This window comes from Aplidium turbinatum, chromosome 5 (genome assembly GCF_918807975.1).
Source record: "Aplidium turbinatum chromosome 5, kaAplTurb1.1, whole genome shotgun sequence".
NCBI lineage: Eukaryota > Metazoa > Chordata > Ascidiacea > Aplousobranchia > Polyclinidae > Aplidium > Aplidium turbinatum.
Window position 1 is genome coordinate 6,227,878 of NC_137476.1, and position 22,901 is coordinate 6,250,778.

General features: G+C 33.8%; 1 protein-coding gene across 2 annotated transcripts in view; it reads left to right on the forward strand.

Moving 5' to 3' along the window:
* The window catches only part of LOC145771382 (uncharacterized), a 39,808-nt gene extending 17,311 nt beyond the window's left edge, over positions 1-22,497 (forward strand). The window contains exons 9-30 of one of the 2 annotated variants that reach the window (XM_082583138.1): positions 538-763; positions 1,229-1,325; positions 1,959-2,108; positions 5,302-5,469; positions 5,878-6,002; positions 6,777-6,846; positions 7,358-7,413; positions 7,785-7,942; positions 8,856-8,952; positions 9,549-9,628; positions 10,051-10,185; positions 12,851-12,988; positions 13,400-13,548; positions 15,215-15,350; positions 16,454-16,560; positions 16,829-16,941; positions 17,279-17,355; positions 18,015-18,149; positions 18,479-18,622; positions 19,207-19,346; positions 19,974-20,109; positions 20,537-22,497. In XM_082583138.1, the coding sequence (XP_082439264.1) occupies positions 538-763; positions 1,229-1,325; positions 1,959-2,108; positions 5,302-5,469; positions 5,878-6,002; positions 6,777-6,846; positions 7,358-7,413; positions 7,785-7,942; positions 8,856-8,952; positions 9,549-9,628; positions 10,051-10,185; positions 12,851-12,988; positions 13,400-13,548; positions 15,215-15,350; positions 16,454-16,560; positions 16,829-16,941; positions 17,279-17,355; positions 18,015-18,149; positions 18,479-18,622; positions 19,207-19,346; positions 19,974-20,109; positions 20,537-20,611 (2,712 nt within the window). In that variant the 3' untranslated portion in view covers positions 20,612-22,497. Of the gene's footprint in view, positions 1-537; positions 764-1,228; positions 1,326-1,958; positions 2,109-5,301; positions 5,470-5,877; positions 6,003-6,776; positions 6,847-7,357; positions 7,414-7,784; positions 7,943-8,855; positions 8,953-9,548; positions 9,629-10,050; positions 10,186-12,850; positions 12,989-13,399; positions 13,549-15,214; positions 15,351-16,453; positions 16,561-16,828; positions 16,991-17,278; positions 17,356-18,014; positions 18,150-18,478; positions 18,623-19,206; positions 19,347-19,973; positions 20,110-20,536 lie in introns of those variants that run through there. The other variant, XR_014289200.1, reaches the window with a different exon arrangement.
* The last annotated feature ends 404 nt before the right edge of the window (positions 22,498-22,901 follow it).

Here is a 22,901-nt window from a genome sequence, read left to right on the forward strand (position 1 = left end):
ATGAATTTATCTCTGAATTCATTTCAATAGCATTGCTTTTGTTTTGTTTTTTTGAAAAGTTTTCAATCACTCTCATAATATCCCAAAAATCTTGCAAAATTTTGTTTAAAGAACAATATTACAATTGCACAAGGAATTTATTTTCAGGTGTAGTTTGCAGTAGCAGTCAACTATTATTACCACTGGTATTTAAGTATCAAGTTAGTTATTTTTTTTCAAATTCCTATTTGATAAAAAAATATTGGATGACAAAAGAGCAATCAATAAAAATAAAACCGAAGATAGATTAATGTCAAATATACAACATGCTGGTTAGAAAAGTCTGCCTGTAAATATTCACAGTCAATTACAACTTTGAGTAATGATTTCATAAAGCATTTAAAGTTTACAATGCCAGTGCACGTCTAAATCAAATAACAAAGTAAAATGTCAGAATATTGATTGCTCATGTACACAACCACTCAAGGCTATGTTACTGTAACTGACTTTTTAGTTTTATTCTATAAACGTTTTTCCTTGAACTCTGTTCATCAATAGGTGAAAGTCATGAAGTTCCCCAACATTATAAGGAATGGTAGCTACGAATCAATTGCCAGGTCGCTCACAGAAGAAAACATTCAACTAAATATAACGTCACACAAACGATCCATTTCCTTTAAGGCCTTGCCAAATCGTCGTCACGTGATTAAAGTGTTTGGCCAATCATGTGCAGGGAATGGAATAGCAGCCAAAGCGGTTGGAGAATGTATTGCACCGATGTCAGGTATTTTTAAATGAATATCTTTAAATAATATTCAAATTTAATAAGCACAAGATAAAGAAAGAAAAGAGATGAATCCCTCTGTTGAGGTGGACGCTCCCTTGGGAGACATACTGGTACAGTAGAAGGCAGCGAACATCATTTTCATCAGGTTTTCAAAATGCATAGAATTAGCAACCACAAACATTTGGAAACTTTGCAACAACAAATGCAGCTCCAACTCAGCATCTGACTCATCAAAGGACGCATTGTCTGTAGCAAATAGGACACTTTTCACAACCCAGCACTAGCAGCACTAGTTTCAGTGCATTTTTACGCTTTTAGCGATAAGATTATTTTGCTGTCGATTGTCATTTTACTGACTTGCATTAGTAGGCTACAACATTCACAAACTCGGCATCACCTTCACTTAACAACTGACTAAGAATCGCATTGAATTCTGCCTAACATACTTGTTTTATCTAAAAGGACCTACTTCTTTGAAAACTCCCTCGCAAAATGAGTCATCAGCGAATAACGTCACTGTGACACTGTACTTTGCAGACGAAATCAATGGTCCAATCAGGTATATGAACTATTCTGTTATCTACTTTCTATCCATTATCTATCTGTTATCTATTATCTATTATTTGAACTATTATAATATGATTCTATTTAAATAAGGACCTTCTGATGATCCTCATTTTAAGGTGAAACAGGCTGTCAAGGGTTTAGAGAGTTATAACCATATTTGATCGAACTATTATCCGCATATATGTGATTAACAGTTTTTGCATGTCATCTGAGATTTGATGTAATTCTGCTATCATCATTCATCATCATTATCAGCCATTGTTGTTCCACTTCAGGATGAAGGCCTTCCCCATATCTTTATAATTTTGTCTGTCGTTGCAAGTTTGTCTCCAGTGTTTGTCGAATTGGTAGACTAAACTGAAACTTCAAAGAAAATGAAGGGGTGTACCAGCAAACATCTATAGGATTGGCCCATGATACTAGAGAAGGATCCACAGAGGATACAAACTGATATGAATGAATCAACAAGTGAATAAAGGAAAACTGCTAAACTGAAACTGTCTAGCTAAACTGAAACTGTCTAAAAATTCTGCTATAGAATGACAATTTTCAAGATATTATCAGAGTTTATTTGGATTCTAAATATAGTCATTTTTATCTTTCACATATCTCTTTGTTATCAAAGCTGTTATTTTCTGGTGGCGGAACTTGCTCATTCTTCCTCTTCAAATAACCAACAAACATCTCTTTCGCGATCTTTTCTCGATGACTTGATGGAAACCAATTCATCAGGAGCAAAACACGGACTTCCTTATCTGGCCTTTGCTGTTAAACAGTGAGTATATGTTGTAAAAGTTTGAGTTATGTCACATGTTTGATAGGGCTACCATACGTCTTCTTGAGGATTTGTCCTCTTTTTTCAAGAAAAAATAATTGTCCTCCGAGGACACTAAAAAATGCTCAAATATCCTCTTTTTTGACAGCTTTGGCTTTCATGCTTATATTTTCAACGGGATTATATTGCTTGATGACGTTTCAGCGACGGCTTGTAGGCTATTTGTTTTCTAAACACTTTGTATGGGCTTACCAATGTAGCATGCTGATTTATAAATTCTACAAGAAATTGGCGCCTTTTATGGAACTGTTGTTGAACGTTCATTGCCTGGTTCACTGTGACAAATTAAGCGACATTTTAAAGGCCATATGCTCACACTTTCACAAAAATTATTTTTTTACTGTACCTACATACGTTTTATATTGATACAACGCTTGTAGACGTTGTTGACTACCAACTCAGTTTGGTTCGTTTGTTATTTGAAACAAATGTCTAAAAGCGCAATTAGCATCGTAACGGTTATGTGCAGCCTACTGTTTTAATCATATTTTTGCAAATAATTTAACAATTTCGTTAAGGCTTACCATTCCTTGTTGAAAAAAGTTAAGGCTTGGCTACTTGGAGATCGTGCCTGATTTGTCACATTTTGCGATCATTGCTGTAACCACAGACTCCTTAAGTAAAGGACTGGAACCTCCCATGCTCGGGGTTTGTAACTTGAGTCCGAATGATTAACTTGAGTCCTGGCTTAAATGACTTCTAGAGAAGCTAGAAACACAATCTTGGATTCTATATTAGGGTTTTTGAGGATGGCGAGTTCAATAGTGTTACTTTCAATAATACCTGAGGTCATTTTCAAGGTCAAAATATCATATTTTAAGGTCAAATTACAGAATTTTGGTCATTTTTGCGTCTAAATCGTAAAGCAAAACTGTTTCAAAGAAGTCTGTGACGAAATATGATATTGTGCACCTACTGCATCTATTGTGTAAGATATTTTCTCTACACTGCGTAAGTTCTTTGAAGTTCTTTCTGTTTATTTTCGGAAATATTTTGGTGATTTCATATGCCCTAGCAAAACATTGCGGTTCCAAGCCTTTGGGACGTAACAATTTATTGAAATCAAAGCTGTAATTTGCATGGCAAGACTGAAATGCGTTGCCGGTTTCATTTTGCTGAGTTGTTATCCTTTGTAGATGCACGTTTAGCCAGTAGTATAATGCTGCTTGTAGGCTACTACTTTAGCTAACATTCAATTGAAAGCTTATGTTCTCAATGTAAGTGACAAAGAAAAGCCTTTGGGATGCCTTAGAGGGCAAGAAAAGCTTTCCAACTAGTGATAGACATTGTCTATTATAGTGTCATCTTGTTATGTATTGTCAATTCGTGTATTATATTGTAATCATTGACTTTTTTAGATAATAGCCATAGTGTTGAGAAATACATATGATGTTTATGTAATAGCATGTTTCGTCACAAACTTCTTTCAAACAGTTTTGCTTTACGATTTAGACGCAAAAATGACCAAAATTCTATAATTTGACCTTAAAATATAATATTTTGACCTTGAAAATGACCTCAAACGGTGTTGAAAATAACACTATTGAACTCGCCATCCTCAAAAACCCTAATATGAAATCCAAGATAGTGTTTCTAGCTTCTCTAGAAGTCATTTAAGCCAGGACTCAAGTTAATCATTCGGACTCAAGTTAAAAACCCCGAGATCGTCAGTTTCCAGTCCTTTACTTAAGGAGTTAAGTTACTTAAGAACTGAAACTGTCTAAAAATTATATCTTTTTTCACTTTTGTGCTGACTCTTAATAATATAAAATCATTTGTTTTCTTAAGGAAGCACTAAATATAAGAAAAAATAAGTTAAACGTTGAGTCAATCTGTTTTTCTTGTTTTGTTTTTTTAGTAACTTTTGCTGCGTAGGCCTATACTGTAATGATCTAAAAAGATGTTGGGCCTAAAAGATTTTTCAAGCGCAAAGTTCTACTTGCTAGCAAAACATGTCCTCTTTTTAGGCGATAAAAATATGGTAGGCCTAATGTTTGACCATCACCAAAGATTGCTTTGTGGCTATTTTCTAGGCCAAAAAATTTATATGATTATAGTAGGAAATGCTGTCTCATTTAAACTTCTTGATTGTTAACTTTCTCCAAAGTAATAAAATGAAATATTTTAGCTTGATATGAACGCTCGGTTACATGTCGTAATACAAACGAAATTATTTTCACATGAATCAGGTCAATAATAAACAGCTAAAAATCGATTTCAATCAGCTAGCAGCTAGATCATCTTCATTTAAGCTAATTCAAATAAAATGTTTTAATTTTATTTATTTGAATAAGCTCAACTGAAGATGATCTAGCCGCTAGTTGAGCGAAATCGATTTTTAAGGTTTTGTCACTGAAATGACTCGAGTGAAAACAAATTCGTTTGTATTACCTACTCCAACTGTTGTCAGCACATTTGTATTTACTTTAAGTCAGAAGGTTAGTTAATATGAAGACGGATAGTTAGAAAATTGGTGAAAAGTATAAGTATTTGTGTGTTTGACTTACTTCTGAAGCATAAGAGGTCAAACGAAATGAATTTTAAGCCATCATCTACTGTCTTCCTCGCTATTTTAACGCACTACTTGCGTACCACTGCATTAGCCTGTAATCACTGCATAACTTCATGTTCTCAAAAGCGATTGTTCTTATGTAACTTCTATGTAACAGGCCATATGATAAGCACAGCTTTCCGAAGTTACTACACTGATGAAAATGTTTATTTATTGTATATCATTGAAAGCTGGAAATCTGAACTGAAATCAAAATAAACTTGAAAACAATTCGTTTTATTAAATATTGTGACTAAATGAGTTTGTATCATCCTCGTCATGTATGCCTAACCTGCAATACACAGGAGATTAGTTTGTACTGCTGGTGTGGCGGCATATTGCTGCTAGCCTGTATTGTCACTGCTGTCATTCTCAAATATTGTGTCATTATTAAACTCTTCAAAACACAATGAGAAATAAACACATATCATTATTTGTTGATTTATGAATATGAAATATCATAATTGGTCAGTAATTGGCTTCATCGAATTTTCCCAAAAAAACTGCTGGCATTGCTTTTTTTATGATTTTGATAATAAAACAAAACTGTCCAACTTTAAAAACGCCTTTGCCTTGTACCAGTGTGCAGAAGAACCCCATTGTCATTTCTCTGGGTGACAACCAAACTACGAGGTGTGATGTCACGGACACGCCAACAGCTACGTCATCGACACGTCAACGACGCAGCACGACAAGCGATGGAGTGTACCAAGCACGAAACTTTCCTCTTACCCAAAATCAAACTTACAAGTAAACTATGAGACATTCAACTGTTGCGGCAATCACTTCATTAACTGCAGACCTTCAAAAATTAACCGAGCCTACAAATTATTTCTGAATAATTGACAAACATTTTTTTTTTTGAACTTTTTAGTCTCAACTTGATATGTCATTTATAGATGTTTTTTCAATTCTAAACAAGGCAAGAAAATACAGTAAAACATGAAATTCAAATAACTTTATTTTTAGGATTTTGGAAACAATTTTTCATAAAACCGCTAATGCGATATCTTATAACGCCGTAGTTTTAGGTTTGGTATAAGTTTTCAGTCGATGCGAAAGCACGCTGCATTTCACAGCCATAGTATTCTTTGAAAGTGTTCTTAATTCTAAAGCAAAACAATGTTTGATTATTAACTTCAAGTTTTATTTTTTTAGGATTTATCTCATATCTACAACACCTTTATTAGACGGAAAAATATCGTTGGTGTCCAGTGGTGTGGTTATGGTTGCTACCAATCCTGTACAGGAAGAGCAACCTCCTTCCCAAAGACAAAGCATCAGTAATACATGATACCATCATTACATTTCAATCATAAGTAGACTAGTAGGCCTAATGTATAATTTGGTTTGAAGCAAAGTAACATTTTTCAGTAGACATCTATTGTAGGCTAATAAATAACTGCAGAAAGAACTTTTTTTTTCTTGTCGCGCAACGTTTAAAGGTCTCATTAGTGCAATCAACGCACCTTAGATTAAAAAGCCTTATTTCTATATTAGTAATTCAGCGTGGTGATTTTTTCATTTGTGGTACGCAAGGAAGCACATTTAGGTACTTTCACCCACCTTGCCAGAGTGCTCAAGATGCCCGTCGCCGGAGGGGTGAGCTATGCGCAATGCAGTATTGTAATAATTAAATATGACTTAAAAAGTAGAAAGCGACAGCATTTTAAAGTACTGTTGTACAATTTAGTAGAGAAGTCACACACCATAACTGATCAAGCCTTTGACTACGGGCAAAAAATAATTTGAAGTGCCCAGAGAAGAAACATCCGAGTAAATCATGCATCAAGTGGGATAGAAGCATAACATAGTACAATTGCAAAAGCGCAACACAATGTTTAAAAGCTTATTAAAAACTTAAAAACTTTTTAAAAACTGTTAGCAAATGCGCGGCTCCGCCTGAAAATAATTACCCGTTTTAAAAGATTAGAAGATTTTGAAAATGTAATCCCAAGAATTGCTATGTCACTTTATTTTAAATATCCATCTGAAAAGTTTATTGAAGGAAATATACTTTATTAAATACACTAAATATAATATGTTACTGTTTCCAGGCTGGGTAGCAGCTCCCGTTGCTCTACTATTACTGTTAGTCTTGATCCTTGTGTTGGTGTTTCGTCGTCGGTGAGTAATGACATACTTGATGTGAGAATCGCGTTGTGCTTAGCTGCTATTTTATATTTTGTTACTTGATTAAATATCAAATACTTTAATAGTTTGCCCTTTGCACAAGAAGGTATGAAACGTGTCCTCAAACTCAAAGTATATTTCTTTGAAAGATAATAGATTTCCCGAGTTTTGTTTTTGATGTCTGATAATAATGTTATGGTTCATTTATTCTCGCTCTGTCTATTTGCGACAAGGCCTATTTTTATCGTATTTAGGATATCATCACATTATTACCCGACTTAAATTCACTGCTTTATGTAAGACAGAGCACAATCGGTTGCATTGTTAAAGTTTTCAAGTATGACCTGACTTGGAATCGATCTCAGATCTGCTAGCACTAGACTCGAAAGCGATAACCACTCGGCCACTGAGCTAGTTCGAAGGTCTGATAAGCTATTTAAAGTTTTTACTCTTGGGAAGTCTATTCTTTGCGGGGTTTGTCTAATTTAAGATAATTTTATTACAGAAATAAAAAGATTTTGGTCCTTGAGGAAGATGCTGCTATTGTGTATGCCAATCGAAGTAATAATTGTACACATTTATTATTTCTGTTTTAAAAAAATATATATACTGTATATCGGTTTTTCGTACAAGTACAAGTTATAAGGACTGCTCTCCATTCAGCGGCACCTAATACATAGAATAATACCCCGGCAACAACATTTCAACAATCGGAAGCTTTACTCTGTTAATCTCGGTAACCGGCCCTGCGTCAAAAGCCTCTACAAGTATGCGAAACTATCAGGAATAACCTATCAAGGTTGGTCAGTCCGACGATAAACATCCAAAACCAACACTGCTATTTTAATGCGTTTTACAAAACTTATGAGAAGCAACGTACAGCGTAGCTTCCTGTATAAACTGCAATAGTAAAGTATTTAAACTTGTTTAAGACTCCACAGAAGACATTACAATGGATGGAATTTACGAAAACGTACGAAACACGACTTCTGACCCAGGAAGTAATGCGGAAATTTTGCTGGAAAGTTTTCATACAACATATCTTCGTTTAGTTGACGCGGATAGCAGAGTGCTAAGTAATCAATTTTCGGTGAGTTTTTACTTTTTAACAATCAACCATCTTAACTGGCCAGCTTCAATCAGGCTCTAAGTTTATGTAGTTCAACTGCTGTTTGTTCTTATGCCAAATCCGTTTTTTGCCCATTTTTTACCTTTGCTTGAATGAACTCAATTGCATACGAATCAGTCTTGGATTAATGTTAATTCATGCCTCGATATGGTACGTTTTAGTGGATTTCATCCAAAACAAATTAAAGACATGTATTGACATTCTCATTAAAATATATAAAAAAATTTGAAAACCTAACGGCCCGAAATGCTCGTTTGTATTATCAAAATGCTTATAACACATGAATATACTATATACATTCTACTTAAAGCGTCCTTGGTTTGATACGATAAACCTGGGTTTACACCCTTTTATTTCCTTCTTTTTGGTTCATCTAATATCCCTCTTTTTTGTTTCATCTAAGGTTTGCTTAGGTCTTACTTTTCTTGCATCTTCAGCCACTACATCTTTTAGACTTTTTACTACTATATTTTTTTCATCCAATCTTTCAAAGTAATTTAGACATTCTATTTTTACAATAATGTATTTTTAGACATTACTTTTAAAGAAATAAAAAAGAGTCAAAAGTCATGTAAATTTCATTTTGTGTGAAGCTGAAGCTACATGCACTTGAGAGGTTACTCTTATTTTTTTCGTTCACTTGTTGATTTATTCTTATCAGTTTGTATCCTCTGTGGATACTTCTCTTGTATCGTGGGCCAATCCAATAGATGTTTGCTGCTCCACCCCTTCATTTTCTTTGAATCTTTATGTTTTGTGTCTACACAAAACCAGCAATAAGAATCAAAAGAATAATTTAAAAGAATTTATTCTATAATTCACTTGTCGAACAACAAATACTATGTTGTCATGTTAACAAACTTTTACTTTCAAGGCATTGAAGGCTTTTTCAGCAGAACTGAAACTGCCAACAGAGTATGCTGCTTTAGAAAAGCACAAGAAACTAAACAGATACAAGAATATATTGCCATGTACGTACTTGAAACTTTAATTTATTCTTAATCTGTATAATGCAGTGGTTTTCTTGTTGACGCCACATTTAAATCACAAATCCAGTTTTTTGAATCCTTTTCTAGAATTAATGAAAGCTAATAATCGCCTACCATACAGAATGTGGGTTAAAATTCCAGTAGACAGGTCAAAGCTTCTCACGCTGTTTTATTACTATAATGATTCAACGTCCAGTCACTTCCATGGTTGTCTCTTAGTTGTCCAACTCAACACATCTTGCACCACGGGTTAAGAATCTGTGGTCTATTCTGCACAACCTAATATATGCAACCGGTAAAAACATGTGTAGCCTACTCCTACTTGTTGTAGGACATCCTGTAATATTTCCTTACGTACAATTTTAATTACATGTAAACTTTTCATTTTCATGAGATTTGTATTTGTACGATTTTACAATAATATTTTAAAGCTAAGACATTTCTTTCAAATTTATAATAATGAGCTCACCGTTTGTGAAATATTGCACAAAACTAATTTCTTTGCTATGATTGTTTATTACATACAATGAACTTTGCAGCCAACTTAAAATAGATTTTACTGTATCGTTTTGTTCCAGTCGATCATTCTAGAGTGAATCTGGAAAGTGGAAAAGGGAATTCCAAAGGACTCCAATACATCAACGCATCACATATTCAAGTAAAATAGCTTTGGTAGAGAGATAATTCTTGAATGCCATGGACAGATAATTGATAGCAACTTGATAGGATTTAAATGCATAATTTAAAACAATATAGAAAACAAAAAGGTAACTACATAAATTCAAACGTTTTCGGCAAAACTATTTTTTCTAGTCAGGAAAATAACTTAATTCAATTAAAAAAAACAACAGGTATTCATAAAATGTTAACAATAAATGACTGAAATTAATTACAGTCAATTCCATCTGTGAAAGTGAGTAGCAAGTTTTTCACTTTTACAACAAGTTGTATACAAAAACTTGTATCTTATGCGTTCTTTGCATAAAAAAAACTACTTCTTTGTGCAAAGTTTTTTTTAGTTTTTTGGCCCTGTAAAGATCCGTGACAAGTTTTACGAAGTAATTCTCACTGTGATTGCAGAGCAACTACTGTCCTGATATTTTTATTGCAACACAAGGACCACTCAAGAGCACCGTGGAAGCATTCTGGGTCATGATATGGCAGAAAAAATGCCAAGTCATCGTGATGTTGGCTAAACTTGTAGAAAAGGAAAAGGTAAGAAAGAAAAAAAGTAATATTTTAAACTGCTTGTTTGCTCAAGTAGTTTTTGCTTCACCTACAAGTCATGGTGATTTATCCAACGGTATTTTGTTTACTGTACGGTGTTCAGCTTGCTTTATATGACTGAACCAACTACAAAAGTTTGTTTTAATGAGAACACTATTTACTGCAAAAATAAAAGTGAGAATATTGTTTTAGGGAATAGGCTACGTGGTACTTTTAAGTTGGTATTATGAGACAATGATTGTACAATGTACATGCTATTTACAAATCAATGTGTGGCTTTATAAAAGAAATGCATTAGAACTAACGTTTGAAAAACCGACATTTTTTATATAGCGTAAGGTTGTTCTAACAAAATTTTTCTTGTATTTATGCGAAACAAAGTCGAAACATGGTTTTACTAACCGATAAGTCAAAATCAGACAAAGACTTTTATCATCAAAGTGAAAAAGGAATGATGCTTTATGAAGAATGTCGAAGTGTTGACGCTAAGGCCACCGATAAACCTCAATAACTAACTAGTACCGATAAATGTTCATTGGCTAAGCCTTATACCATACACTTCAAGTTGAAGCTTTTTTGCGTTGTGAGGTTTTGATATGTTTTATTGTTGTGCTGTGCTCAAAGCAATGCAAAATTGTTTAATATCAAAAGCAAAGCAACATAATATCTAAGTCAAAACAAAGCACACTTTTTCTAGATAGTCTTACTTCAAACAACATTGCACTTTATCACCAGTATCATCGCTGATCTCAACTGATTCATTATAATGGCTTTGCGCTTAGGGTGTATTTTTATACTGTACCCCGATTGTCGACGTTTACCTTACATTAAAAAAAAGCTGGCATAACACAACCTTTCTATTGTTTCATTATTTGAAACTGTGTACCGAATTACGACTGAAAGACGGTGATTTGTTGTCTGTTCCCTAACACCTGAAAATTGTTTTAATCTGTACAGGGGTGTACAACCTTTTAGTTATTATCGGCTGTAGTGTATTGATTTTTTTTAAGTAAGGCCGGCAGTGAGTCCTACTTATTTTTATAAGTTTACGCTAGTATAAGAAGAAGGACTTATTCAACTTATGACTCTCTTGGTCTTGCATGTTGGCAGATAAACTTGCAAAAGCAGGTAGGCTACCTCGCTAGATACAGTCTTAGTTGACACTACAGATCGCCGTCTAACAATCTGGTTCGGTGCTGGTTGTTCAAGGTACTTGACGTTTAAAAACGCTGCTTCGCGCACACAAGTGGTTCCAAAAGTACAGGAGTTTTTCTTGTCAGTTCTCTTAGCATGAGATACTCAATTGCACGTTTCCATGTCTCAAGCAGATTTTCTTCGTTTTTGAACAGCTTCACTAATTGCTCGTTATATTTCAACTCCACCAGCTCCGTTTGATAATGAAATGGACAACTCTAGATTTTCACCAAATGTGGAAAAGCAACGAGTTTTAACCCTTAGAAGGTTGGGCTCTCTGGAGTCTTGCTCAGTTTGGGGGGGGGCTGTCGATTCTTCTTATGCTTTAGGAGTGATATCTCTGTTATTTTTTAAAGCACGGTTTCAAAACTTGGGATTCACTTTGTAAAATTATTCACGCTGAGCATATCCGAAAATTAAAACTATGTGAGTTTTAGAACTGCTCATATACGTTGAGATGTTGAGGTGACTTATGACGTTTGGGTTATTTGGTATTTTTTGGTAGAGTAATGAAAAACATGCATTGCAATGTTGTGATTAAATTTTTTTTACATAATCTCAATTTGAATCATTTGATTAACGAATCATTTGATTAACGAGGCCAAATTAATTACTTTCATCCAGCTGGTGGGAAAATTTTGTTCAATAGAATAAGAAATATTTCAGAGGATGTGCTGAGAAATGCCTTATATCTCTCAATTTATAACCTTTATTCGCTCAAAATTTCAGCTCAATAGAGGTGAATAAAAGTTAGGAAAAGTCAAGAAGTCTCATAGTCGCAGCCTCAGTGGTTTTAGAGATACAAATGTTGATACAAAAAAGTTGAATTGACAGCCCCCCCCCAACCTTCAAAGGGTTAATGTTTTTAAATTTTTTTCCAAATTCTGAAAGCGATTGAGAAATCCTGCAACACCACATCGAAAACTTCAATAGAGACAACAAAAGAAACCTTTTATTTTGTCTGTTGCGAGAATAGTAGGCTATACGGTAGAACTCCATCAGTTTGAATTTCATTGATATCAATCAGAGCCGCCACTTGTTCAAAATGGAAATTACGCTGCTGGAGATGATTCTTGAGGAGATGAAGTTTGTCATGAAAGTCAAGTACTTTTTTGTACATGAGACAAATTGCTGTGTTTTTTCTTGCAGACTTTTATTCAGATTGTTACATGGGTTAGAAATTACTCTAGTTTACTGAGTAACAATTGTATTTATGTGATATCACCATTCAAATAGTTAAGCATTGTGACTATTGTATGTTGCGTTCCTCCACTACTGTTTCAATATGGGCAAGCATGGCCGTCAAATCCTATTTTTTTAAAATGACTTGTGGCCGGCCGCACATTTCATAACGGCTGCATGCAGTCGTACGGCCGCAGGTTGTGCATTGCTGATCGATGACAATGACTCAAAGTACTTTAGCAACAACAATGTTTTTCAATTTGCGCATTTTTTTCAGCATAAATGCGAAATGTATTGGCCGGATAAAGATTCTACGCTGGAGACTGATGACTTCACAATAACGTCTGTGGAAGAAATTGAAAAGGGTTGTTACGTGATCAGAACCTTTGAAATGACCTTGAAAAATAAAACAAAGGTTTTAAAAGATATGTAACTTTTAAAAATTGTGCCTGGTAAAGTATTCAATCGGATTACTTCGATATTAATTTCGTATTTTAACGACAAGTAGAGGAGTAGGCCCATCTAATGCTATTGCATCAAGAAATCACTTTAGAACCTATTAAAATCTGTCCAAGTTATTTTTTCTTCAATGAGCAAAAAATAAGTTTTTAATGACATCCTGGAAAGTGAATTCAAAGATTTGTTTGATATGATGTTATCAAAACCAAGCCTACTACGAATTACGAATCCGAACTTGAACATTTATTAATATTAATCGATGTATGATAAATCTTTGAATTGCTTGTTAAAAACTTGCTTTTTCACTTGAGATTTCATTCTGATAATGACAAACACAAAAGAGTAATACAAATACAATTTCTAAAAGGGCGAACGACTGATCATCACACAGTTCCAATACACGGAATGGCCTGATCACGGTGTTCCCATGACGACAACTGGAATTATACGACTCCATTGTGACGTCTTGCGCAAACATGAAGAAGTCAATAATGATATAATCGTTGTTCATTGCAGGTGAGTTACTTTTTGTTTTGTTGCTGCTTGTCAGCTTTTCTATCAAAGTGTCAAAGCTTGAGCAGTTACCAAGATGATTGCATAGGTTTCTACTGCTTTTTTTTCTGTTTATTTATTTGAAGAAAAAAAAATAGGTTGAATACTTTAACATATTAACGTCCACCTTGTAGAGTACAAGTCAATTCAAAGAGAAACAAGAATTTATTAGCTAAACTTCCATGTTAGATCAATTGCACCGTTAATAGTTTTCAAAGTTTTCATGTCCAGCTTGAAATTATCTTGTTGCAGATCGCGATTTCGGTCATTGATCTCGTTCGCTCGGATCATTCTACAGCAGGCCGGCTTGACTGGTCTCAGATTTGGGCGTATGTCAGCTTGACTGACCCCCATTTTTGCTAGAATTTAAATACTTCCCGGAATGCTTTTAATGTATTTTTTTTTTAACATTGTATGACCCAATTACCTTCATAATTTGCATAAAAATTGTCATTATTACTGCTCGTAGACTAATTTCGCAGACTAATTCGTTTCTTGGCAACCACATAACAATTTTGTCATTTTCTAAAGTGAACTGCGGTAAATTTTACTGTACTATGCTGCCTGTTTATATAGTTGTACTGAAGAGGGTTTAATACCCGAAATCGCGATCTGCAACAAGATAATTTCAAGCTGGACATGAAAACTTTGAAAACTATTAATGCTGTAGTTGATCTAACATGGAAGTTTAGCTAATAAATTCTTGTTTCTCTTTGAATTGACTTGTACTCTACAAGGTGAACGTTAATATGTTAAAGTATTCAACCTATTTTTTTTTTCTTAAATTTTCGACGCATAAGTATCTGCTTTACGTGGATCCCTTAACAAACTTTACGTTTATTTAAGGTTAAATGTGTCAAACCCCTTTTTAATTATTTAATTGAATACTGAATGTCTACACGCTATTGCAGTACATATACCATTGTGAAATGTGGTATATGCTGTAATAATGGACAAAAATAAAATGATTATTATTATGTCAGTTGTTGCCAATTTCAGTTGTTGCCACCTTCTGATGATCCTCCTTTTAGGGTGAAACAGGCTGTCAAGGGTTTATAGAGTAGGCCTATATCTCTGGTGGATAGGCACAGAAAAACTTACAAGTCTGCAACCACCAAGCACTATGTTAAATTTGATTTTTAGCAAGTGCTTGAATAGGGACTTTGTGATAAGTGCAAGCAGTTTAAGTTTTCACTAAGATGAGCTTTCTGTGTTTAAAAAATTTAAACTTAAGATCAAAAACTGCTTAAATTACAAAAAAATAGTTTTGAGAAAGACGAAGTTAAAGTTTTGCAAAGCTGTAACAAATCATGAATTAAAATACTTTACACTCACTACCGGTTGGTGTTGTCAAAACTGTGTTCCTATTATGAAGTAAACGTTTTTGCAAAATGCTGCTTTGATCATTCAATTAAGTAAGATTTGGGTGAAGTTTAAGTTTTAAAAATACAACTTGAGAGTTTTTAAAATCGGGTATTTAGTTATTCTTATTATCGTTTAATTAAAATGAATGCTGTCACTTTGCCAACCCCTGTACTTTTCAAAAGACCCTCCGACATTCATTAAACTAAGCACAGTATTTTGCGCAAGTAAAGAAGCTTGGGAAATGTCAATTTTTTATTCTTTTCAGTGCTGGGGCAGGACGGACTGGCACGTTCATCGGAATAGATTATCTCATTCGAGAAATGAAGTCTGGCTACTCTATAAATATTTATGAAACTGTGAAAAACATGAGACGGAACCGTTGTGACATGGTACAGACTAATGTAAGTACTTTCAAAAGTGGTAGCGTTTCTAAAAAACTACTCTAGCTGGTTCATGGTAGTGTGCAATTTAGGCAACTTGAAAAAAACAAAGCATATTATTTTTCATCGGGTTTGCAACCTCGATTTGAAAGAAAAAAATGTGTTACAACATTTTTTCAATAGCTTTTCAAATGCCTTTACAATATTTCAGCACTTACTTAGAAGCAGAACATCAGTAATTATATGGAAAAATGTAATTATTACGACGACTTGTCTATTTAAAAAAATGGTGTAACGGACTCGCGCTGTGTATAAATTTATAGACAAACAAATAACAATACCAAACTGGGTCAAGCATTTTCAATCTTTTTAAACTTCGAACTACAGTAACTGATCAAAATTCTCAAAAATAGTGAAATTCAGATTTGTGGGCAATATTTTCACAGCGCTTTTGGCTACAACTTTAAAATTGAATTTCTGAAGACAAAAGTAAATTTTTTCTTTGTCAAGTTAGAGAATTTTAAACTCGAAAGCTACTTTTCTTTACACATTTGAATAATGAAATGCAACGTATGTAAAGCATACCACGCAGAGTAGCCTAATAGCAATGACGTTATTTTTTTTTTCAACCCTAAACAGATAAAACCAAGCAAACACACGGAATACATTAAAGTGAACATAATACATTAAAGTGAACATAAATTATAAACTACGAACGTTTTCGGCCATGCACATGCTAGCCCTTTTCAAGTAACGAAAAATAACTGATTTTAAATCTACATTAAAAGTAAATAACTGATCTACACAATGAATTGAAAAACAAAATGCATAAGAAGAAACGGCAAAGCAAGGGAAAATGGCACATCACATGGCGATTAATTCCACCAGGCAAGAAACGTATCATATCATAAATTAAGAAAATAAGTTAAGCAGATAGGAAGCGCCTGCGGCAAACAACTGCGTACTGAGGCGATGATTGCAGGATGTTATAAGCAAAGCCTTTGCTCATAAAATCCTGAAATCCTAGCTAACGAAAAAAAAGCTGATGATTCCATGGTAATCCCTTCGCAGCGTTCTTTTTCATACATTTTATTATTTTACAATGATTGTTCTGTCTTCTTCAGATCCAGTACGTGTTTTTTCACAAGGTCATGGCAGAGATATATTTGTTCGGAGAAACAGATTACAATACCAATGAGTTTAACGTTGTCTTGAGCGAAATTGAAGCAAAGTGAGTGTTGCTAAAGAGATTACGTTGAGCATTTGGTTATTAGTGCTATAAGTTAATTAATCTGTATAATTTATTTTCAAAATACTGTAAAGCAAAATCAATATGAAACTACTGTCTTTTTTTATTTGGTTGTTGTTTGTTACAACTTCCTTATTTTATTGTTTGTTTATCTGTAGGTTACGTTCGCAATGCGTACGTTAAATGAATGCTATCTATTAGAATAAATTACTTAGCCTATAAAGATTGCCAAAATACAATAATTGTTAAGGAGTGCTGAACAATTTGCCATGTTGGATTGCATTCCACCACTAAAGAAATCACAGAGCTTTGGAGCTCAAGATAGCTACAAAGATCAGAATAGAACGACCTCCAATATGCCATGTAAGCTTGGAACATTATCACTAGATTGCACTAATCAGTGTTATAGTGGGTACGTACAATAGCTATGTGTTAAAACCTTTGAAGAAAATTAGCCTACATAATACTTATGTATTAAACAGGTTGTTGAAAATACATTGCTCACCTCTAACCATGGTGGGAGTAGTTGCTGAAGGAAAGGCGTCCGAGGGAAAAGAACTGGCCACTTTACTTTCATTAGTGCCGAAGGCTTACTATAATGAGAACCCTATCTTGTCAAACCCCGATGCTTGGATTCAACCATGAGACTCGCCTTTACCTTTTTACCCTAAGTTTGTTTTAACTAATATTTGCCTTACAGATGATCATTCACGAGTTGTTCTCAGCAAAGAAGTTCATGATGAAGACATCCCGTATGCAAACGCTTCCTACGTTGAGGTGGGCTTTGTCAGTTAGTTTTACAATAACAATAAAATTATCAACCGGGAAAGAGTTCGAAGCTTTGACAGAGTTTGCTTGATCGAATTATAACCTAATAAAAACAAGCCTTACTTACATCGTGGTAAAAACTATGCGAAAGCTCTTGAGTGGATATTTCTATTCTTGTTCTTGTATTGCATCTGGAAGACTAAATTAGAATACACTAAATTGAATTGGTATAAATGCAAAAAAACATCTTTGAAATTTATAGGTAAATTCAAAGTGTAAAGCACTGTCTCACATTGCAGGCAACATTTGTAATTAAAACTGGCATTTGTTGATATATTTGATTACAGTATCTTACTGAGCTCTCACTTCTTCGCGTCTGCGTGACAATGCATGATATTGCCATGTGTTATTTTTTTGAAACTTTGTAAAAGAGAACTCTAACAGCAAATCGTAAAAATGCTTGTTTTTCTATCTAGTCTTTGCCTTTTACTTTCATCAGGTGAACGTTGCAACTGATGCTAAAAAAGATAATAATCCTGATAAACACCCAAAACTTCAGTATTTAGTTTTCAAAAGTTAGGTGATTTTTCTACTTTTTAAAGACTTTCGCAACGGATATCACAAAACTATTTGTTGTCTCGTATTTACTTATCTCAAATCCTCAACAGAAATATCTCTGTTTTGAGAGAATGATTGCATCCCAAGGACCAATGCCGAATACAGTTTTGAACTTCTGGAGAGCTGTCTTGGAATGTGATGTAAAGATAATTGTTATGCTTACTCCTCTGGAGGAACGTGGCCAGGTATTCGAATAATAACAGGATATTAAATAAACTCTGAGAAAACAATGCCAAACACACAGAGATTCATTCGAATTTTGCCTCAGTAAACATTCTCGTAGACTTACTAGCATTGCCAACAATGCACTAATTTTTTGCAACTTATACAATAGCCTATAATAGGCTACTTTTGCAACGTTCGAATCAATTCATCATTCTCTGCTGAACCAGTCTATATCATTCTATCTAAAAAGCAACTATCCTTACATTTCTTCCTAACATTAATAAATATGTAAGTTCTTAACATATTGTCTTTAATATTGGCTACAGTATATATACTTTTCATTTTTCAGGAAATGTGTTATTGCTATTGGCCGATTGGAAATGTAGGCTCTGAACTGTCTCTAAAAACATTGAATATCAAACTCGTAGACGAAATTGAGGTTTGGAATCATTGCATTTTGCGGCGATTTGATCTTTCAAGGAAGAATCTCACAGTACGTTCGTTGTGTTATTCGTGAAACCTTTCATATGAACTAAACACATGCAGTCGATTGCTGTCGTCTCTATTTATCAACAAAAAGAAAATTAAAGATTAATTGAGTTCGACGCGGTCTAGCAAAACATTGTTTTGGCGAGACATTTAGCGAATGGGCAGACAAAACGAAAAGTAACATTAATTGTGCAACAAGGTAACGCTAATTATTTGCACACCGGTTCATGTGTTACCGATGCAAAGAGGTAACATGCAATTCCTCAACAAATTAATTTGTCAGGTTTTAAATAAAATGCTACACCTTCATATTTTTGGCAAGACGTGGATGAAGAAGAAAAACATTATTTCATGACGACAACCAGATAGAATTTAATGTTGGTTGCTGCTAAAATTCGATACCTAAGATTCAACATAAACAGTCATAGAAATCAAGATATTTTTGATAAACCTTCTTTTATTATTGTTTCAGTCACTTAATTGAATATTGTTTGAAATAGAATGTACAATGTGTTCTTTTTCATTAGGCTAATGCATCACATTTTCAAATCAATTGAAAGTCATCATATTTCTTTGTTTTCCTTCTAGATTCGAGTGACACAGATTCATTACGAAAACTGGTCAAACTTTGGGGAGCCACCTAGTGGTAAAGATATTCTTCACGTCATCAATGACGCAAAGATGCTTAACAACGATCTGGCTGAAGGAAACATGCTGGTCCACTGCAGGTTAGTCACGTGACATCCATTGTGTGCTTTGATTAAATCGCACATTGCATTTTTGTGCTTGTGTGGTGAATACGGCAAACCAAACGTTTCGAAACAAAGTTTAACGTATTAGTCTAACCCGTGTCCAGTTTTATGAGCTTCATATGCATAAGCAAATTGTTGCTTGAAATATGCTACAAAACATATTTAAATATATATATTATAGTCATAGGCGAAAACGCCAAATAATGTTGTTGTACAATGTGTAAGCAAAATGTAAGGAAGGACTCTTACCAGGTCAAACGATTGGCAGATCGACCAACAACATCAACAATAATTATTTTTATATTATATTTTAAAATTATTGCTGACCAACTACGTCAGCAATAATTCTTTACATTGTATTGATTTACTCGTTTTGACCAGACAAAGTATAAATGAATGCAAATTTTTGTTTTAACCTTATCAAGTATTCTAATGGCTAATTGCATTTTAAATCATCCTAACCATGACAGTGGTGGCTTTAGTTACTGTTTTGGGGACCCTTCAGTATCGGTTTTTCTAAATTTGAAGGCAGAAACTGAATATAATGAATTAAACACTCAAATACGAGCAACTTAACCTTTCTGACCACACATCAAATTTCAGTGACGGCTTGAAGCAAACTGGGGTGTTTAGTGCTTTGTTAAATCTCATCGAGAGATGGAATGTAGAACAGAAGGTCGACGTCTTTCGAGCAGTCAAGGACTTGAGAGACATGAGACCTGGACTTGTATCTTCTGTGGTAAGTAACGATTTCATATGGTGCAAAGAATGTTTTGAAGATCCATAATTCAATATATTCATTGCACAAAGAGTTATTTTAAGTGTAAAGGGATGTTATAAAGCAAAATTCTGGCACTGAAAAAATATCACTGCTTAAAAGCTGTATTTAAATTGAAGAAATAGTTAAACATTATCGAATGTTAGATATATTTGATGTAATTCGCTTTGCTTGGCATTGAGCACTTTTTGTAATATTAATAGCATTTCCTGTTTATGTTTGATATTATATTATATATACATCAAATATTATCGAAAAAATTATATTTCACATATTTCTTGAGTTACATATTGTAAACTGTTAACTGCAAACATTGTTTTTTGTTTAACAAACAATAAAATTCGATTTTTTATGTCAATGCATAGTTTAATTGTTAAATTTTTTGTAGGAGCTGTATCAGCTTTGTTACACCACAATGGAAGCTCACCTTGCAGCCTTTGACCTCTATGACAACTTTCGCTAAAAGAACCAAGTTCGTGTTCAACGTCTTTTATTAAAGCTCCCAGCAGAAGATTTTCAAGCTCATGATTGAAGCATACTTTCAAACTAATAAGCCAAACTGCTATAACCATATGTAATCTTACGCAGCGAGTTTATTCCTGAGAACTTTTTATTTTGCTTAAAATTTTACGTATAGTGTAGTTGATAACGTCTGCACATTCTGTTAAATTGAACCGTGTCTGAAATATTGTTTATTATAAATTTAAAAACCTTAAAATAATTTTCACAGTTGTACGCCTGTAGGCCTACGGTATTATTACCATCTTCTTATGAATAAGATGTAATTGTTATTATTACGCAATATTTTAAAATTATGTTGTTTGCGTCTTAAAATTGTGTTGTTTTGTGTTTGTGTCGTATCTTATCATCGTTTATGCATTTTTAGTATTGCACGATAATAATGCCTCGGCATAAATACAAACATTATATTAATTTTTCAAAAACACTTAGAGAAAAAACAAAACGAGCAGACGTGAGAACTGCAGTCGTCTTAAAATGTAGATTGCAATGTTGTGTGTTCTATATATGATTGTTACATATCTTGTTTCAACTAACAGCTAGACTTTCAACTAACTTACAATCTAATAGCTAAAAGCTTTGCAATGACATTGTAACCTTGACATGGCTGTGGATTTTTTTGGTACTGGAACTGCATTTTATTATCTTTTTGGAGTTTAATTTGTTACTTTGTAACGTTTAGTAGCCCAATGCTTGATAACTTAAACGTAATCGTTTTATACTTATAGCTAAATGCTCCACTCATAAAACAGAAATTGTGATTTTACAGCATAAGCTGTAGGATGTTTGAAAATATACATTTTGTGAAATAGGCATGGAAACTAATTTAACACAATCAACTCATTTTATTATTAATGATATTTGCAAGTAGAAAGTATTTGGGTAAACTTACTGGTCCACCATTGCATATGTATACTAGTGTATACCAGGGTTACCCAACTAATGTTAATAAAGGTCCAGTGTGACAAATTGAATGCTTTTAGCGGTCCGGTGAATAAATTATTTCATACGCAACCACGAAAGGTAAAGTATCAATGATAGTAACGAACCAAAATGTAACTCTTCTAGGATTTTTCACACACTGTTGGAGGGCCCCGCCCCAAGCTACTAGGATAATCACAGAAGACTAGTAGAAATCTGTGCCCAGAAACGTGGCAATGAGCTTATTCTTCCGAAAGCCCGAGGTCCAACATTAACACTCAGAAGATCCGGATTCGGACCGCGGTCGGCCAGTTCAGTAGCACTTTATCGCAAGTGCGTTTTCAAGTGTAGCCTATTAAATGTTTGCTTTTCATTTACGTTATTGCAAAGTGAAAGATTTTACCGGTTAGAAAATTTACGACAATCGTCATAGAGCAAACGTCATTACACAGAAAAAACATTGTACAATGTACATTTTTACAAAAAAAATAAATTAGCATCAGCAATGAGAGTAGGTTACCTGGATTATGTTGTATGTAGCTTAATAAATAAATAAATAAATGAAACATATAAGTGCAGTAACAGTTTTACCTGGAAATTAGGTTAGCTCATACAATATTGTTAGTGTAGTTTGATTGAAAATAGATTTTCTATTGAAGTCAATAAGTAGGTGAAAAATATTATTAAATCGACTAGAGCATCTAGATTTTCTGCTTTATTTTTTCATTTCATGGTGAAAAGTTGTTTTTTAAACGATTATATAGAATCGATTTTAAAAAATCTGTTGATGATACAGCTCATGTGTCATAAACCTACGCAATTTTGAGCTCAACAATGCAAAGCTATTGTTTTAATTTTTTTCTTTTGTGCAATTGCTGTGAGGTTTGTTTGGCTTTGTACAAGAAAGCAGCCCACACAAATTTTATCAGGAAACTAAGTTAGCGACGTCACAAAATACTTACTGAAAGTTGGCGTTCTTATTAAGGAAGTAAGGAAGTAGTCTTTTGCAAAAGAACGTTTAGTATATTTAGTTTCTGTTTCTAATTATACATTGAAGATTTGTTTGCTGTAATCACCTGGTTATAAGGAAAGGAAAGTGTATAAACCAGAACATAAAGAAGAAATGTTACACTGGAGGATATCAAAATTTGAAAATAGATTTGGTATTTTATGCTTTTGTTAAACAGTTAATAAAACATTATATTACATTTAGAGAGTTTTTGTTTATCAATTCACCGAGTACAGTAGGCTATGGATAGTTGGATACCTAAAGATAAACTTTGTGCTTTCTTGTGATTCAAACTTGCAAGAAT